This window comes from Bufo bufo, chromosome 2 (genome assembly GCF_905171765.1).
Source record: "Bufo bufo chromosome 2, aBufBuf1.1, whole genome shotgun sequence".
In the NCBI taxonomy this organism is placed as follows: Eukaryota; Metazoa; Chordata; class Amphibia; order Anura; family Bufonidae; genus Bufo; species Bufo bufo.
This window is the reverse complement of record NC_053390.1, coordinates 739,603,002-739,622,479: the sequence shown is the minus strand read 5'-3', so window position 1 is coordinate 739,622,479 and position 19,478 is coordinate 739,603,002. Positions and strand designations below refer to the sequence as shown.

Below are 19,478 nucleotides of genomic sequence, written 5' to 3'. Positions count from 1 at the left end.
AAGGGGTCTCCAAAGTGAAGGAGAGCACACCAAACATGTGAGCCAGCGCTTGGCTATTTTTTGAACTCCTATAGCAGTGAATGGAGATGACCACTCATGGTAGCATATCCTAGCGATATGCCATCAATGCCAGCTTTGCTAGCCTATGGCTAATTTCTCTCACAACCTGTTCGTTCCCCAAGATGGTTTTCCCTCTGCTAGTTCAAGAAAATCTATTACATTTTTGAGGCCTCGCTTTCAAGCCCATTATTGTACAGAGACCAGCTCAAATATATGCCAATAGCGTAAAAAACACTATGGTATAAATTTATGATGAGAAGTACACCACTTTTTGGCATACTTTTGTTGCAGATTCGGTCACAAAGGAGATTTGCGGCCAAATGTCACCCCGCTCATGACACTCTTCTAAAGTGGTGTGAAAAGGGGGCATGACGAGGGAAGGGAAGTGGGCCGGCACGTCTCATTTATCATTTTATATGCCTGTTTTTTTGGCATAGAAAATGACAAATTTACGCCAGCTCCCTTGCTGGCGTAGATTTAAGCAAGTTGCAAGGCCAGCACCTAAGTTATGTAGAGGCTAGTGCCTATACATAACTAAGGCACATCAAGTGCCAGCGCAAGATTATCAAGACCAGCGTCTAAAATGCCGGTCTTAATAAATAACCCCACAATTGTCTAATAGTCTCAAAGGTCAACTCTTAATGAAAGGAGGTTGCCAGGGACTTTAAAAAAAAAAATTCACCTTAGTGGAAAATCTTTTAAAACCCGAAATAAAGTTAAGCCCTATGTCTAGGCATGCAGTGATAACATGGCATTGGCTCAGGAGCAGAGCCTTCTGCATACACAGTGGGTGCCAGCTTGTGTTACACAAATGATATCAGTCTGCAGTGGCCAGGAACTGAGATGATAGGATTTTTTTTGTGCGGAAAATCCATTTGTCGCTGAGTTTATTGAGGGAATAGGAGACCATGAGTACAGCTGTTGCCAATAGGAGACGACACTAAGTTGAAAAAAAGTGTTAGCTCTTACTTTCTGCTATACCACCTGTTGGCAGTTTGTACCAAAGTAATAGGAGCAGCCATGAGAAGTCAGAGAAGACCGTTACAAATAGCCAAAAGTAGAGATGGGTCAAAGCCAAGAAGATGTAGGACCCATCAAGAAGCAACAACGATCAACTGGGTGAGAGCTCTGTCCCCCAAAGAACTCGGAGAAAAGGATTGTACAGGCAAATACAAAAATAAATCCTATTTTCTTGCTTGTATTATTGAGGGACACAGAAGACTATTGGGCGCCTCCAAGCAGTACATTGTGGAGGGAAGAAGACAGGAACACAAACACTGAAAAGCAACAAAGGAAACTCCTGAAGGACAGCCATAGCAGAGCAGAAATGTCATGGCATCTCAACAAGGGCAAGACTGAGCACTGTTCTACTGAGCTAAGGTCTCAAAAGACCACATAAAAGAACAAAAACAGACCACCAGGAAAAAAAAAAGAAGGGTGAACCTTCAGGAAAGAAGAGGAGTATCCACCAAATGAGTAGGAGAGAATGGACCTAGTGTGGGACTGAAGTACTCTGGAGGAAACTGATATGTGTGGATGGCCACCATAGAGGTACTGGTAATAGTCCCTGTCTCTGACACCCTGGAAGGAATGGGAAGATGACGACACAGGTGAGCTGATAGGACCGGTGCCATAAAAACAAGGGAGCTAGAAAGAAAAGAGAGATCCATGAAGTCTGACCAGATGGCCTGCGAAGGGGCAAAAACAAAGAGGGACGTCTCTGTGGAGTATAGGATGGGAGGATACTAGGGGTGCACCGAAATGAAAATTCAGGATGCCCTTGACCGAAAACCGAAACTGCCTTTTTGCCCAAATACTTTTAAAATACTTTTTTTTTTTAATGATTTTATTAATAATTCTTTTTCATGAATTTAATAAATCATATTATATAACATGGTGCTTCCTCATACACAAGTGATTGTACAAAACAACAGTGCAAGAAACAGTTGTAAAACCAACCTCAAACTGTAAACAGACGTAGCCTCAGGTCAAGAACAAATTTTTGCTGGGCTACACAATTTTTTTTAAATGTAAATAAAATAACTACACACAACTTGGACTGCTTTCTTTTTAAGTAAAAGTGGCAGGTTTCTTTTCAAAAACAAAAGTTGCTCAGCTTTCTCGCATGTTATGGGGGGGATCTGTGGATGACGGACACTGTTATAGGGGGATCTGTGGATGACGGACACTGTTATGGGGGGGAATCTGTGGATGACGGACACTGTTATGGGGGGATCTGTGGATGACGGACACTGTTATGGGGGGGGATCTGTGGATGACGGACACTGTTATGGGGGGGATCTGTGGATGACGGACACTGTTATGGGGGGGATCTGCGGATGACGGACACTGTTATGGGGGGGATCTGCGGATGACGGACACTACTATGGGGGGGATCTGCGGATGACGGACACTGTTATGGGGGGGGATCTGCGGATGACGGACACTGTGATGGGGGGGATCTGCGGATGACGGACACTGTTATGGGGGGGATCTGCGGATGACGGACACTGTTATGGGGGGGATCTGTGGATGACGGACACTGTTATGGGGGGATCTGTGGATGACGGACACTGTTATGGGGGGGGATCTGTGGATGACGGACACTGTTACGGGGGGGGATCTGTGGATGACGGACACTGTTACAGGGGGGATCTGTGGATGACGGACACTGTTACAGGGGGGATCTGTGGATGACGGACACTGTTACAGGGGGGATCTGTGGCTGGCACTGTTACAGGAGGGGATCTGCGGATGGCACTGTTATGGGCTCGGGGGGATCTGTGGGTGGCACTGTTATATATGTGCCATCCACAGACCCCCCAGCCCATAACAGTGCCATCCACAGACGCCCCCCCAGCCCATAACAGTGACATCCACAGACCCCCCCCAGCCCATAACAGTGACATCCACAGACCCCCCCAGCCCATAACTGTGCCATCCACAGACCCCCCCAGCCCATAACTGTGCCATCCACAGATCGCCCCCGCCGCCGCCAGTATACAAATATAAGATGTTATATTCATTTATTGGTTATTAAACATGCCCCCTCAGTCCTATTACTACCTTACATCCTAATCGCTTCTGTAGAATTCAGGCAGCCCAAGCCGGGAGGCCGGCGCGTCTCTCACTGATGTCACTTGCCTGCGCCGCCGGCTTCATTCAGGCACATGACAAGAGTTACGCTGCCGCCCGCCTGGCCTGCCTGAATTCTACAGATGCGATTAGGATGTAAGGTAGTAATAGGACTGAGGGGGCATGTTTAATAACCAATAAATGAATATGACATCTTATATTAGTATACCAGAGCGGCGGGGCGGGGCTATCATATTTTCTGCCGATATGTACCAATATCGGCCGAAATGGATTAGGCCCATTTTCGGCCGCCGGAATTTCGGTGCACCCCTATAGGATACAGACCAGAACAAACCTGGTAACGGAAAATCCATAAAGTCAAAAGCTGGAGAAATGGCACAACTGTGGGAAAACCCATTTCCCAAAGAGATTAGAGTAATGTCTCCATAGGCAGAAAAACACTAGCAATCTCCTCAGGAGAGGCAACTGGAAAAGGGGGCACTCTAGAGCAAAAGATGGCAATGTAGAAGCCTAGGCTGAAAACACAAGGTACACCTCCAGCAAACTGTCTCAATGCAAAAAACTGGTGCCGGGGTACTAAAAAGGGATGGTTCCCTTGGATCCTGCATGAGATGTAACCAAACCCTGCCAATAAACATGTCAAGTTTATCAATCCAGCAACAAGACCTAAATATATCAAGAAAGGAAACTGAACACCTAAAAAGTTTGGTAAAAGGAGGAATGTACTGGGCAAACGACAAGAACCACTCCTGGACTGTCTCATCAGATATTCCATGAAAAAAGATGAGAAAAAAACAAACTACTGAAATTCTTGCATAAGTGTACAACGTAACAGCTCCCTTGTGACGAGACTCCGAGAACATGGGAAAAATTATTGGGGTCAGGTTGGAGAGATTAATACAAATTCAACATACTCACTCCATCTTCTAACACATTTTTTCAGCTTAGTGTCATCTTTTCGTAGCAGCAGCTATACCCATGGACTTCTGTGTCCACCAAGATACAAACAAGATCATTTAACAACCGAGATGCCAAGGGCAATAGTGCATTTGCATGGGGACACAGAGGGAAGGGGTCCTCTTTGTCCACCAATCAGATTCCACCTTTCAAAGGAGCCGTCATAAATGAAAGGTGGAATCTGGTTACTATGGGCAACTAAGCCAGTTCTACTTTACACCAGTGTGATAAATGACCCCCATTAGTGTGTGCTGAATATGTAAAACTCTTGGGCAACTCCATTAACAGTTTTGTTAAATTGGTAGGTGGTACAACAGGACAACCTTATCTGTCAGCATTACTGAGCCAATATTCTGTTTCATTAAAACTTGATGCACACAACTGATTTTTTTGTCCATGTCATCTAAAATAAAACCCTGAAATGACTGTCCATTCCGCAAAATAAATAGAATGCATTACGGATAAAAATAGGGTTGTTCTCTTAGGGGTCGGCAATTCTGTTCCGCAAAATGACGGCATCAGTTTTTTTGCGGATCTGCTAAACAACAACAGTTGTGTATGTGATCCGTTAAACAAGTTCTACATACCTGATTGCTTCTGAATCTATATGTACAGGAGCTATTCTTTCCAACAAGAACTTCACCATTTCCAAGAATGGATTTGTTGGTTGCTTAGGGTTAGCAAGTTTTCTGGCAATTTCTCTCTATAAAAAATAAGCAGAGTAAAAGAAATAAGTTCAATAGTCACAGAAGTGGAATTGTACAAAAAGTTACCAATAAAAATAAATACACGAGAGATCATTTGTGTCTAGTGCTCCTGTGCAACAGATTCTCAAAGGAATTCTGACCCTTCACGTCTACCCACAGCAGATGTGACCTAGTGGTTCACTTTGGGAGCAGCACTGCAGTAACCAGTTGCATCCAGTACACAGAATGGACAGAGCTGTAGATCCTGTGCTAAAGTTAGGGTACTTTCACACTAGCGTTGTTCGGATCCGGCAGTCAGTTCCTGCAACAGAACTGCCTGCCGGATCCGGCAAACCGTATGCAAACGGAAATATGTTTTTTTCCAGATCTGTTAGACGGATCCAGTGACATACCGGATCAGTCTCATCCAGAATAATGGATCTGGTATTTAAATTATTTCGAAGATCAAAAGCAAAAATAGCTCCTCATAAGTCCCTGGAGCAGACTGGAAAAATGGATCCGGCAACACAGCAATTTCTGGAACACTTGGTATTAATACATCTCTATGGAAATGCGGTAGTGTTCCGGGATTCTGGCCAGAAAAATTACCGCAGCAAGCTACAAGGGACGGAACGGAAGACATCCTGATGCATACTGAACGGATTGCGTTCCATTCAGAATGCATTAGGACAAAACTAATGCGTTTTCCCCCCCCCCCGGTATTGAGACCCTTTACCGGATTTGAATACTGGAAAAGAATAACGCTAGTGTGAAAGTACCCTTAGTCGTTCAGGATGTCGGAAGAGTGCCATTCAGATGTTGGTGGATCAATTCTTATGTGCCAGGATTGTCATTTTTACATATAAAAAAAAAAAAATATAAACTTATACTTACCTCCTCCAGGATGCGATGCAGGCCTCTTCCGGCCTGTGTCCCTCGCTGGCTCAGGCGGCGCGATGACGTCATCGAGCTGCCTGCACCGGCCTCTGATAGGCTGCCGGCCTAGTGCTGGCAGCCTATCAGAGGAACAGGGAGGGGACACACCTCTCCCTGCCCTATTACAGACATTTGTATTGCCGTCCTGAGAACAGCGATACAGATGAGATGACTTTGGAGATGAGTGAGCGCTTACACAATGGAATCGCAGCGCTCATCTCCTGCTGTGCCCTGCCGGCGCCCCCCTTCTGACAGCGCCCCAAGGAACGGCCCTGCAGTAACTAAAGGGGGGCGGGGGGAGTCGGCAGAAAATAGGTGGCGGAACGCCGTTCCGCCCGAAAAAAAAGGCATGCAGATATATATATATATATATATATATATATATATATATACACACACACATACATACACACACACACTTTAATGTGCCCATAAACACTTATTTAAGCCCTATTCTTAGCAATTTTATAGAAATTGAGCTATAATTTCTGAGCACTCAGGAAATCAGATATAAGTTTCACACAAGCTGTCCTCAGATGGGACAGTGTACACAGAGAGCCTCAATGCTGTAATGGAATAAGTGGAAATAAAGCAGCAACAAGTCTCACTCACCACACAAACATCCGCTTGTTTACATGAGCAGGTTGGGCTTATGAGCAACTCAAGCTGACACCGAAGCTTCTCATCATCACCCAAAACTTGATTGAACTTTTTCACAAAATCTTGTGCTTTTCCAGGGTCAGGTAAATTTTCTATAAACACAAAGAAATACAAATGACTTGGTAACCTGCATTACTGGATAACTTACGTCTTCCCTTGCTAGTGCACTCCCATTCATAGCACAATCACACACAGAACATAGGTCCTGTAAATAACCAGCAAAACCAGAATCCAAGTTTCATGTCATTTCATATTACATTGGGGTACAATAAGAGTATTGGCTCAGGTAGGAATTACTCACTTGCTATGGTCATTAATTTTCCTAACATGGCTGAATTGTTTGCCTCAGACTGTGAAAAGAGAAATAACACATGCATTAGGGACAAAATAATTTCAAATGTGGTTAAAACATACACTGGTCACAAAAAGCACACAAAAGGTTCCCAGATAAAAACAATAAAATCCTGAAGATATGTACTACAAGCAAGGTCGTTTAGAAAGAAATCTACAGTAAACTTACTGCTGGCTGCTTGTGTAGATCTAATAATTCCCGAACATGATTTCTTAGCATATTTTGACATTTCCACATTTCATTCAGTGCCCTGTGTATTAAGCAAACCAACAATGTAAGGAACAGAAACACAGATATCAGATAATAGTTATAAGCTGGAGGAATACCTCGAGTTACAACTCTTTGCACTATACGGTCAAAGATCTACCAATCAACTTGTGTTTAAATTTATGCCGTGCTCACTGAGGGCAGCATAAAGTAGTTATGGACACACCGATATTAATCTGTTACTCTTCTGCTGACATTAGGGGGCTGTGCAGGAAGGGAAGACGTCTTATTTGTGAGGTCCCACTCTACTAGCTTTCTCTTAGGGAAAGGCTGCAGTGACAAGCCACCATAAAGTTGACAACAGATGCAATTTAAAACCAACGCATTACCACTTTAGGTGTTACAGTGCTTTAATATGTTGCCATGACATACCAAAAGTATATTTCAATGGTTTTGAATATGGAAGGGGGGTCTGAGTGCTGAGACCCACACAGATCCCTAAATATAAAAAAAGTAGGGAAGCGCTCACTCTTCTGGCTGCAGGAGATGGAATAGAGACGGGCCCACTGACTTTAAGAAGTCAGTACTTCCTACACTGATGAGAGTGAGCACTCTGTCGGCGCTTCTCTCTACTCGTTTTAGCGATTGGAGTCCGTCTCGGCACTTTTTTTTTTTCCTAAGTGCAGTGACACTTTAAATTTAACAAACTGAGAACTAGGACTGCAAATAGCTACGTAAGAAATGAGCTGCAATGTTGTGCAAAAATATAGTAGCCTTGTCTAATGTGTGCATAAATACATCTGCTATGTGGCATTATGAGCCAAGGAATTCATTGATCTGAAATAGTCCATGTATAGAGACATAGAAGTCACTTTCTAGGAGACGTTTAACCGCCTGTGCCGCTTTTCCTGACTAGAAACTGGTAAAGCTGGACGAGGTTCTGGTACAACCACCTCTGCCTAACAGCATACGGTACTTACTTCACAGCATTTGGATCCAGACTAGCGTACAGGTAATAGAGACATTTCATTCTTTCTTCTGTTTCAAGATTGTGTGGTACAATAAACTGGGCAAATATCTTTTCTACAAGTAACCTGGCAGAAAGAAAGGGTCACACATCAGACTAGTATACTCGTACAATGTCTGGACTAATAACCTGCATCATATGGAAGAATAGAATATCCAAAAGCACAAGTCTATTAAGAACAGCTCTTCTAACAACTATATAATAGTGTTATATGGCACAACCGCAAACTGTGCAAAGAAAGTAAAAAAAAAAAAAAAAAAAACACCTACTTGTCATCAATGCTGTTTTGGTAATATATGTGCAGAAGTTTATCCTTTATCCAGCTCACTTTCTCAGAAGCTTCCTTCCCAGCTTCAGCATGCAGGCAATACTTTTTGTACAGCTGAGCAAGGCCCATCATTGCTTCTTTCCTGACTCGCCACTGTGCGATTAGAAGGAGCAATGCAGGTGTTATTTTATAAATTACGACCAGATAAGATTATTACACTGATCGCTCAGGACTGAAATAGTGTCCTGGTATGCGGCACATATGTATATTTAGTATTGTGCACAGTACGCTAGGTCTTACCCTCTTGTCCAGTGTTCTCTCACGTACAAAGCCAAGCAGCTGATCATTTACTAGACAGAGATCCTTCTTCCCAGCTGTGATGATTGTCACAATAACGTCATGGCGAATTGCTTCCTCAGGATCGTGTGACCTCACCTTCAGAAACTCTGTCAATGCAGATAACATGAGCAGTCATAATTTTACATATTTCCACAATATCTACGTTATGAACCTTAAAAGGGGTATTCCACGATGTTGATATTGATGGCGTATTTTCAAAATATGCCATCGATATCTGATCAGCTGTTTTCTTGTAGCTCCAGTGCCGAAACTACACAGCTCTGCCCATCGGGTAGTAGATTGAACTGTTAACTACAGCGCAACTTCCACTGAAGTTAACGGGAGTGCGTCGTACTCCTGCCAAACAATGGCCTATCCTGAGAAAAAAACATCAATATTAAATTCCTGGACAGTCCCTTTAATACAGGACATTCATATAACTGCTGTTAAAGGCCATGCCACTCGCGGTTGTAAATAAGTTCAGAATGTAAAATCAAATTTTCAACACTTTGTTCTGTCTTCAATTCCAGGAAGTATCTTAAATAAGGGGTACCACCATAACTGACATTTAAGACATAAAGGTCCCCAACTATGGGACTAAGCCTTTTCCTAGAATGGACACCTCCCCTGCCTCTAGGGACCCCATGCTGCCTGAATTAGTCAGAACTACAAAAACAGCTGTTAGGGATAGCTATGTAGTCCCCGGTCACCACATACAAGATTAGGTTGCATGAAGGCCTTTTCCTGAGATGAGATTAACCTTATAAACAGCAATTCAAAAGTATAATTTTATAACAGGACAGACATATGGATATAATAGAAGGTGGGTCCCCACTATGAGCCAAAGCAGAGAGCCACAAACAAGCAGCGGCTCTTGCCCTTCCCCTTTACGATAGACCATCAGTAGAACATAGGGGTCAGATGCTTGGCACCTCCTCCAGTCAGCTTGGTGCTACAGTGGGCACCATGCCCCCTTTATCAGTTACTCTGTACTTTTAGTAGTGGCTGTGCCTGTTATTAAAATTCATTACAGCTTTGGCTCATGCAAGAGAATAGGGTGCAATATCAGGCAATTTCACAAATACAGGTAAAGAACTGTGCCTGGTAAACAATGAGGGGGACGTGGTACTCTTCAAAGAGCTGACTGGCAGGGTTGCAGAGCCTGACTACGCCCGATCTAATACATTTGGCCAAGCCTAAGAAAAGGCCATCAATTTTGAAGAAGTCTCCAATAACCCCTTTAACATTTTAGTATAGTGAAGTATAGCAGTGACCTACCTGTGAGATCTCTAGCCAGGTCAGGATGGTTCATTAAACAGTGACTAGCAAATTTGACACTTTCCAGTCTGACAGGAACATGAATATCATTAAACCTATTATATATATATAAAAAAAAAAAGTTTTTACCAGAAATATCATTGAATATTGATCTAAACATAATTCCAAAAGTCATACAAGCAACCAAGTTTCTAGAAAATCATTTTCTGCTGTAGTCATAAAAACTCAATGAGGACAAAGTCTCTGAGATTAAAACGTAACCTCTACAGGAAAATGGCATTTTTGTACTTTCAAATCCCTCTCTCGTTCAATTTATTGGGGGACAAATATGCCCAGAGATCACTAGCTTTACCTTCTTCACAGATAATAGATTCACTTGTACTGAAAGCAGTAGTAGAGAGGAAACCAGAACCACCACTATGTCCGAGACCAGGAAGGAAAATAGAACAGTCTGAGTACAGGAAAATTGGGGAGAGGAATATGTGCCCCCCACCCCCCTTTTCCCCCAATAAACTGAGTGAGAAAGGGGATTTTATAATAAGTACAACATTTTCTTGTTACTGTCATTGGCGGACAGCACCATGGGACGTACAAAAACAGCCATGAAAATGATTCATCACAGCTACTAGAACCGTATGACCCATGCAGGTATCGGTGTAGGCCAAAAAAGGGATCTGGTTTGTTGGATACATTATTTGGTGATGGTACAACTATCCTGCATGGTGACGGAGATAATATGGTTGTCTGGAGTACACTAAAACCAGGAAGGTGTTGGACATGGCATTTGGTGATGGATCACTTACTCTACTTGATGAAGGGGGTAATATGGTGCTGGCTAAAACAATGAAGGTTTGCCGAATTCGGCATTTGGTGAAGATAAGTTACCACCCTTAATCAGGCGGAGTAATCATAAAAGTGTTGGGGCACACCATAACTGTACATACAAAATAGGCACGGCAGTGGGAAAACCAGCTAGCTGGGACCTGCAACCAAAACATATGTCGGCAAACCGGCTTACCTTTGTAGATGAGACATTACTCATATGACTGGAGGAGAGCCACCTGATGAGAATACACTAAAGGGGAGACCAACTACTTGAAGAGGTGGAGATGTCCCTCAGTGGAAGAGTGTCCTTAAAGGGGTTTTTCGAGAGTTTTGGGCCTAAGGCCTCATGCACACAACCGTTGTTTGCTTCCGCGTCCGTTCCGCCGATTTTAGCGTTTCAGGTGCGGACCCATTCATTTCTATGGAGCAGTTGAAAATGCGGATAGTGCACGGTTTGCCATCCACGTCCGTGATCCGTGGTTCCAGTCCATCAAAAAAATATAACCTGTCCTATTGTTGTCTGCGGAAAACGGTTCGCAGACCCATTCAAGTCAATGGGACCGCTAAAAAAAACGTGGAGGCACACAAGATTGTCATCCGCGTCAGTTTTATTCCTATCATTTGCATGGCAAACCTGTCAGACTTTTTTTTTACCTTCCTTTAGGTCTGGTGGTCCTCCAAAAATTAAGGAAGACACACAAACAAAAACGGAAACGGATCACGGAACAGAACACAACAACGGTCGTGTGCATGAGGCCTTATTCACAGTCAGTGTCAGTGATTTTGAGCCAAAACCAGGTGCGGCTCTAAACACAGAACAGGTGCAGATCTTTCCCTTATACAGTCCTGATCAAAAGTTTAAGACCACTTGAAAAATGGCAAAAAATCATATTTAGCATGGCTGGATCTTAACAAGGTTCCAAGTAGAGCTTCAACATGCAACAAGAAGAAATGGGAGTGAGACAAAACCATTTTTTGAGCATTCAATTTAATGAAAACAACGAATAAACTGAAACAGGCTGTTTTTCAGCTGATCAAAATTTTAGGACCACATGCCTTTAAAAGGCCAAATCTGTGCAGAGATGTGGATTCATTGTCATTTTCTGTCAGGTAGTCACACGTTGTGAGGGCTAAGGCAAAAAAACTCTCCCTTTTTGAACGTGGTCGGGTTGTTGAACTGCATAAGCAGGGTCTCTCACAGCGCGCCATCGCTGCTGAGGTGGGACGCAGTAAGACAGTCATTTGGAATTTCTTAAATGATCCTGAGGGTTATGGAGCAAAAAAGTCAAGTGGAAGACCCAAAAAATTTCATCAGCACTGAGTCGGAGGATCCAATTGGCTGTCCGTCAAGACACTGGACGATCCTTGACCCAAATTAAGCCCCTTACTGGTGCTGACTGCAGCCCCATAACCAGACGGCATCGGAGACTGAAGGGCTTCAAAAACAAAAAAACGTCTTCAAAGACCTCGTCTCCTTGAACGCCACAGAACTGCTCGTTTGGACTTTGCAAGAGCGCACCAAACATGGGACATTCAAAAGGTGGAAGAAAGTTTTATTCTCTGATGAGAAAAAAATTTAACCTTGATAGTCCTGATGGTTTCCAACGTTACTGGCATGACAAGCAGATCCCACCTGAGATGTTTTCTACGCTCCACAGTGGAGGGGGCGCCATAATGGTCTGGGGTGCTTTTTCCTTCAGTGGAACAATGGAGCTTCAGGAAGTGCAGGGGCGTCAAACGGCCGCTGGCTATGTCCAGCTGTTGCAGAGAGCATTCCTCATGACTGAGGGCCCTCGTCTGTGTGGTAACAACTGGGTTTTTCAACAGGACAACGCTACAGTACACAATGCCCGCAGGACAAGGGACTTCTTCCAGGAGAATAACATCACTCTTTTGGCCCATCCTGCGTGTTCCCCTGATCTAAATCCAATTGAGAACCTTTGGGGATGGATGGCAAGGGAAGTTTACAAAAATGGACAACAGTTCCAGACAGTAGATGGCCTTCGTGCGACCGTCTTCACCACTTGGAGAAATGTTCCCACTCACCTCATGGAAACGCTTGCATCAAGCATGCCGAAACAAATTTTTGAAGTGATAAACAATAACGGCGGAGATACTCATTACTGAGTTCATGTTTGGAAGTTGGATTTTTTTTGGAGGTGTGGTCCTAAACTTTTGATCAGCTGAAAAACAGCCTGTTTCAGTTTATTCGTTGTTTTCATTAAATAGAATGCTCAAAAAATGTTTTGTCTCACTCCCATTTCTTCTTGTTGCATGTTGAAGCTCTACTTGGAACCTTGTTAAGATCCAGCCATGCTAAATATGATTTTTTTGCCATTTTTCAAGTGGTCTTAAAATTTTTATCAGGACTGTAGCTTATCTCTGTGGAGGCTCCAATCCTGATTTTGGTTCACAATCACTGATGTGAATAAGGCCTAATACTGATGACCTACTTCAGAATTAGGGCCCATTCAGAAGACCGCAAAACACGGATACCGGCCATGTGCATTCCACAATTTGCAGACCGCACATGGCCACAGCCATAATAGAAAATCCCTATTCTTGGCCGCATCTTTTGAGGGCCCATAGATATGAATGGATCTGCAGACCTTCCACAAAATTGCAAAACGGGTGCGGATCCGTTCATACGGCCGTGTGAATGACCCCCTTAGAGTCAGAAGTGTCTCCAGACCAGACAGAAAGAAACCTGAGGTATATCTGTCAGTGGTAGTTGTCCTAGGAAGGATCCAGGACCCTGGGGATGTGCGGGACCTATGAGGGGAGACGTTATGCCGCCAATGGGACCTGCTCCTGTATATTGAGTGGGACATGAAAGCAAACGACTCCCTGTGAGGGGGGTGAAGCTGCTAATTGTGGGCATGCAAGTGCTCCATAGACTATATCATAGTTAAGAAAGGGTGCCTGGCCAGGAGGAAAAAAGGGACCCTCAGTAGATGTGTCCCACCAGGTAGTGTTGTGGCTGCTGCATGGGAAATCATTGAAGATGGAAATACACCCTCTGAGGAGAAGGCATCTCCCCCACAGCAAAAGCCTAAGCTGGACCAGGATTGGACAGAGAAAGACAGCCATCCCTATGTCCTGGAAAAAAGCCCCGGAAGGAGAATGAAGGGGATCCATCAAGAAAGAGAAGGTGAACATACAATCCGGCATTTTCGGGCACTGCAGAGTTAACCCTTCGGTAAACTTGCACACGAGTGGAATCACTGGCATTCCACTGTGGATGCAGTAAGAGACAGGGTGACCGGCGAGGTACTGAAGTACGCACCCACAGGGTGCGCTACTAAAGTGGTGGTCCAAGATGAAGACCCCCACAGAGTGTAAAGAGAAAAAAATAAATAAAAATGCAAAACCTGCAGAAAAAAGCAGGTCACGTCTGCCTCTAATGGGCACTAGACTAAAACGGATCTAGTGTCTGTGGAGAGGGTATAGCTCACCTCAGAGACAATTTTTTTATATTTTTATTTCTAGTGTCAGCTGGGCATATCCCCACAGGGCTGTGTACCCCAATGACATTACCTAGAAAGTACATTTCACAGACTGAAAGGAACAATGACAGATCCACTGCAGCATGAAAGCTGTGCAAATTGGAAAGAAGTCAACATTTCAAAGGTCTCGTGTTGGGCAATGAGAAAATCTGCAAATGCCATATGTAGTAGCTAGGCTTCCAAACTCAAGAATTACTAAATGAAACACTAGACCTTCTCATTAGACGCTTCACTACATCAATGTTTCATACATTTTTACTTAATCAAGGGAACTAATGCCCATCAAGTTAAAAGGCTATGTACTCCTTTGGGATATTTTTTTAAGTTATTGAATTATACTAAATTTTGGGCTAAAAATTATATATTTTTAATTGGTCTTTATTAAATATATGGCGTCCTTTTTTCTGTACAGAGCGGACATGCTCTACTAGTACCCTTTGAACTGTCTTTTCCATCAGACCAGGAGCTGACAGACTCCTCATCTCTGCTTTTATAAAACACTCATTATTGCTCAGTTCTTATCTTACTGATAAGAATGTGGCTTAAAAATAAGTGTTTATGACCACTTAGTTTAGAGATGAGGGTTATTAGATGACTGGCACAAAGGTAAAGTACCAGTCACAGTTAGAAAAAACCTTTGTGACAGAACAGCTCAATATTTTTAATAAAGGCCAATTGAAAAAATGATTTTCAGCCAAAAATGAGTAACATGTAATCAAACAAAAATTCCCACCGATGTGTACATAGCCTTTAACTCACAAAAATAACCCAGTGAAGCCAAAAGTCACCCAAAAGTATAGTGTAAGTCCTGAAGGGCTTCATGGTGGTCTCAGCCCACAGACCTTGTATGATTATATATTAAGATGTTTTAAGGGTTCATATACCCCTTTCATATCGCTGTACATCATGATAATATTGGAAAGTGACAAATGCTCACCGTCCAAGAAAGCACTGCCATAGAGGCCTGTTCTGATTTGCCAAGTCTGAATCTTTAGAACCAAATAGCTTTGCTAGAAGTCGTACAACAGCCAGTCGTTCCTCTCCATCGTTACTCTGGGAACAAAAAGTACAAAGAATGTAAGAGTTAACATACTAAGTAAGGATTAATACACACTGCTTATTTAATCCCATCCCAGGGCAGCAGATTTTCGTTTTATTCATTTTCAGCTTTTCCTCTTTGACTTGTTTTCTGCAGGACAAGTTGTATTTTTTTAATGCATTGAAAAACATTGGAAAATATTTTTTGTGGGGAAGGGGGGGGGGGGGGGGATTGAAAAAATAAAATATAAAAAAGCCAATTCCGCCATTAAAAGGTTTTTCCATGACTTAATTACAGCCGTTTGAGAAGGCAACAGTGCTCACAGTGAATGTGTGGCCTTCCCTCTGCTCACCAAGCAGTGCCATCCATTTTATAGCGACTATGCTTGGTATCGCAGCTCAGCCCCATTCACTTCAGGATGAACGTGACGTCACATGGCCTAGACCAGGGATGGCCAAGCTGAGGCTCTTCAGCTCTTGCAAAACTACAACTCCCAGCATGCCCAGCTGTAGACTAATAGCTGTAGGCAGTGTGGGCATGCTGGGAGTTGTAGTTTTACAACAGCTGGAGAGCCGCAGGTTGGCCATCCCTGGCCTAGACTAAGCTGAAAGAAGGCCATGGGGCTACTGCGAGCACCAGTGCCTTCTCAAACAGGTGATCGGTGGGGGTCCTGGGTGTAGGTATAGGTCATAAGTAGTTAAGTCTTGGAAAATCTCGAAATCTGCAGATCAGTAATATCAACTTTACAGCATTTTTATGCTTTACTGCTTTAAAAAAAAAAAAAAAAATTTGCTTTTTTTACAGTCAAGTCACATTATGACGACGATTTCCTACTTTTGACGTCGGCAGACTGTAGCTCATGAAGGAAGTCACGTGTTGTAAGCTGGCCTGGTGGGTACAGGCTATCTGCTCACACATCTCAATGCTACCATGGGTAAAAGGGCCGATTTATCGATTGCAAAAAGGGATGCTTATTGGCTTTCAGGCCAAGGGTGGCAAAATTTCTGAAACTGAGGTGTATAACCTCAGCTCACTGTGCATGTCGGGAGCGAGGAGGAAACGGTGTGTAATATTCAGGCGGGAGATTTTAGATGTTGACGTCAGTAAGTTATTGGGCTGTCATTCACAGCGAGGTGAGCAGGCCTGCGGCTGTGACTCCGCTACATGCCACGGTGACTCCAGGTCCCGAGCGGAGTTCAGGTCAGGCCTAATAAGTTTCATTTCTGGGAAATGTCTTTATGGACACTTAATAAACAGATTTAAAACCCTAACGTGCCGAGCAGCAACACCCTATTTGCTTCATATGCAAAAGGCGATAACAGATGTAATGCTATGGTTCCTGTGGTGACAGTGTAAGGGAATCGAACAATTGCCGAAAAGATTGCCTTGCAGATTACACTGAATGCTGGGGGGTCTAAGCAGCGTGGCAGCCTGCGATATGGCTTTAGGGGCTGCATGTAACAAAATGTTAGGAGCTTTCAGGTACAGTCCTCTAGCTAGCAGAGTACCTAAGAGGTCACCAGTGACGTCAGTAAGCACATTCATCTGAAGAGTTTAAACACCCCAGTAGAATAAGGACTAACAAGCAGATTACTAAGACTAAAATATCTATTAAGCTATAATAAGAAATCAGCACACAAGTCCGAGTTTCCATACGACTTACTCTAAGTAATTAACTTGCTGTCTACACAAAGATTTAGTATCAGTGTTTTGGGCATCTAGAATGTGGGTGGTGGACAGGCATTTTTAGGTAAATACTAAGAAATTCATTAGGAGGCTTCCAGCGTCGTTGCTTACCTTTAACTTAAATTCAAGCTGTGGCATTACGGAAACCAACAAATTTGGATCGATTGCAAATAGTTCTTGAATGAGATCAAATACATGCTCCGACAAGTCACTGACAGATGATTTTCCTAACACCAAGACCTGGTTAAAAAACTATTCGGTACAGAAAGATAGGTGAGAAAATAAAATTAAAATATAAAAATAGTTCTGTGCAGAATGACGGCAGCAAAACTCCCATAAATGCAGATGTGGAGCTAGAGACTGCTAATGAATACAGCTACACGTATGTAGAAAATACCCATTAGGCCTCTTTCACACGGGCGTGTGCACCCCATTGCCGTATTGCGGACTGCATTTGCGGATCCACAATACACGGGTGCACTATTGAGTGCTTTCGTCCCGTACTTCCGTTCCGCAAAAAGATAGAACATGTCCTATCTTTTTGCGGAACGGCCGGATTACGGACCCATTTAAGTGAATGGGTCCGCGATCCGCTATGGCTGCCCCACGGACTGTGCTCGCGCATTTTGCAGGCCGCAGCATGACCACAGGGCACACACGCCCGTGTGAAAGAGGCCTTATACATACAAAACTAAATAAGCATACAGTATGTGTGGGAGACTACTAGACCAACCACCCAGAAACTCGCCACTCCTTACACAGTGTGTATGTATCTAGGTAACAATTTTGAGTTTCGGGTGCAAATTGCGCACGTCTTGGGTATGAATCCAGATGACAGGATTCTGCACGTGTTAGGTGCATTCACATCACAGTTTTGTTTTCAGTCTTCTGATCCGTCAGAAAAACAAGTCGCAAACAGTTTTTTTTTTTTAAATGGTAGAAAAAGTCCTTCTCGTGGGACTTTTTATCCTGTCTAAAATAACAGATCTCTGACAGAACAAACTGATTGATCCGTTTTTTCATTTTTCTGCTCTTCAGACGGACCAGAAGAACGGAACGCTAAACCGCCATGTGAACGCCCCCTTAAGCCCTTGCAGACGAGCATATGTCACCCTGCGAGTCCGCAGCGCAGCTCCCGGCCTGACCTCTCAGCACCAACGGGGTCACATAGCATTATATAGATTTATGATGCTCTGTAACCCTTACAGTTCTTGAATGTATTAGATGACACTAACAGCATTATGTCAGTGTTATCCAATACATTCCAGAACTGTAAGGGTTACATAGCATCAAATCTATATAATGCTATGTGACCCCGTTGGTGCTGGGAGGTCAGGCCGGGCAACTGCTGCGGACTCGCAGCGCGACACACACTCGTCTGCAAGGGGCCTTAGGGGTAACACAGGGGGCCTTGTGGATCATTCCAGTCACCTGAAGACTAATAGAGTTTAATAGATGCAACCAAAATGTAAACCTAAAATATACTCATTTCAAATCAACGCTTAAAATATATACTCACGTTTGCAATACATGGCTCAATAGTTTGAACTGTTCTCTTTAAAAGTACTTTGGCAAGATCAAATGCTTGCTTGTTTAAATTCTGGTAGAAAAAGAAGAGGTAAAAAAAAATCCTTACGAGAGAAGAAAATACAAGACCAAGTGCAACATGTTAGGAGCACAGCTCAACGCTGAGCACTACCAGTTGGGATAGAGGGAAACACCCAAAATAACTGAAATATTGCATCACATTGAGTAAGGTAAAAGGGCTGCTGGTTGTGTAGAATTTCTTCTACATAAGACATACAGAGGTTTGTAGGACCACTGACATAAGGCTGCTGCTGGGTGAATATATGTGCTACAACTACCCTATAAACAGTCATACAAGTTTAATATGGAAAGGGAGATGGGCGCATGTCAAGCACCTTTATCACAGTTTTCGTGGAAGATGCATGTATGTAGGTAACTCACACACAGAGTGTTTTATGCAAGAGGAGTATGAGTATTTCCTTTACATTTCCCAATTGTTTTGGATTCAAGAATTGGACCAAAACCAGGATGTAGAGCAGGGGTGAGCAACCTTAGGCACTCCAGATGTGGTAAAACTACAACTCCCAGCATGCTCCATTCACTTCTATGGGAGTCTTGAAAACAGCTAAGCAAGTGTGCATGCTGGGAGTCGTAGTTTCACCACAGCTGGAGTGCCAAAGGTTGCTGATCCCCGATATAGAGCAAGCACCATCTCCCAGAATCACTGTCAGTGTTTGATTTAGCATCCAGCAGAAATCTGAGCACATCGCAGAAATAATTCATTGTAAGATGACAGAACTCAAAATTGCTATAGGAAAAGTGAGGGCTTCAGGCACAAAAATAAAAAAAATCCTTGGTAACTTCGGTTACCAAGTGTAAGATTTTGGAAGACAAATGATTTTTTTTTTGGTCACCAAAATAAAAATAACGTATAGAAGAAAGGCATCATTTACACCAGACAGAAAATAACAGCACAGCGCTGTACACTGACCTGAAGGATGTGTACAGCTCCCTCTAGTGGCTGCTGCA

At 43.4% G+C, this 19,478-nt stretch overlaps 1 protein-coding gene across 3 annotated transcripts in view; it reads right to left on the bottom strand.

Moving 5' to 3' along the window:
- PDS5A (PDS5 cohesin associated factor A) overlaps positions 1 to 19,478 on the bottom strand; it is a 94,202-nt gene that overhangs the window by 27,541 nt on the left and 47,183 nt on the right. For all 3 annotated transcript variants that reach the window (XM_040418957.1, XM_040418959.1, XM_040418958.1), the window contains 11 exons: positions 18,442 to 18,522; positions 17,034 to 17,174; positions 15,135 to 15,250; positions 9,867 to 9,961; positions 8,550 to 8,695; positions 8,251 to 8,402; positions 7,935 to 8,048; positions 6,916 to 6,997; positions 6,697 to 6,745; positions 6,348 to 6,487; positions 4,701 to 4,816 (listed from right to left, as the gene is read on the bottom strand). In XM_040418957.1, coding sequence (XP_040274891.1) covers positions 4,701 to 4,816; positions 6,348 to 6,487; positions 6,697 to 6,745; positions 6,916 to 6,997; positions 7,935 to 8,048; positions 8,251 to 8,402; positions 8,550 to 8,695; positions 9,867 to 9,961; positions 15,135 to 15,250; positions 17,034 to 17,174; positions 18,442 to 18,522 — 1,232 coding nt within the window. The remainder of the gene's footprint in view (positions 1 to 4,700; positions 4,817 to 6,347; positions 6,488 to 6,696; positions 6,746 to 6,915; positions 6,998 to 7,934; positions 8,049 to 8,250; positions 8,403 to 8,549; positions 8,696 to 9,866; positions 9,962 to 15,134; positions 15,251 to 17,033; positions 17,175 to 18,441; positions 18,523 to 19,478) is intronic.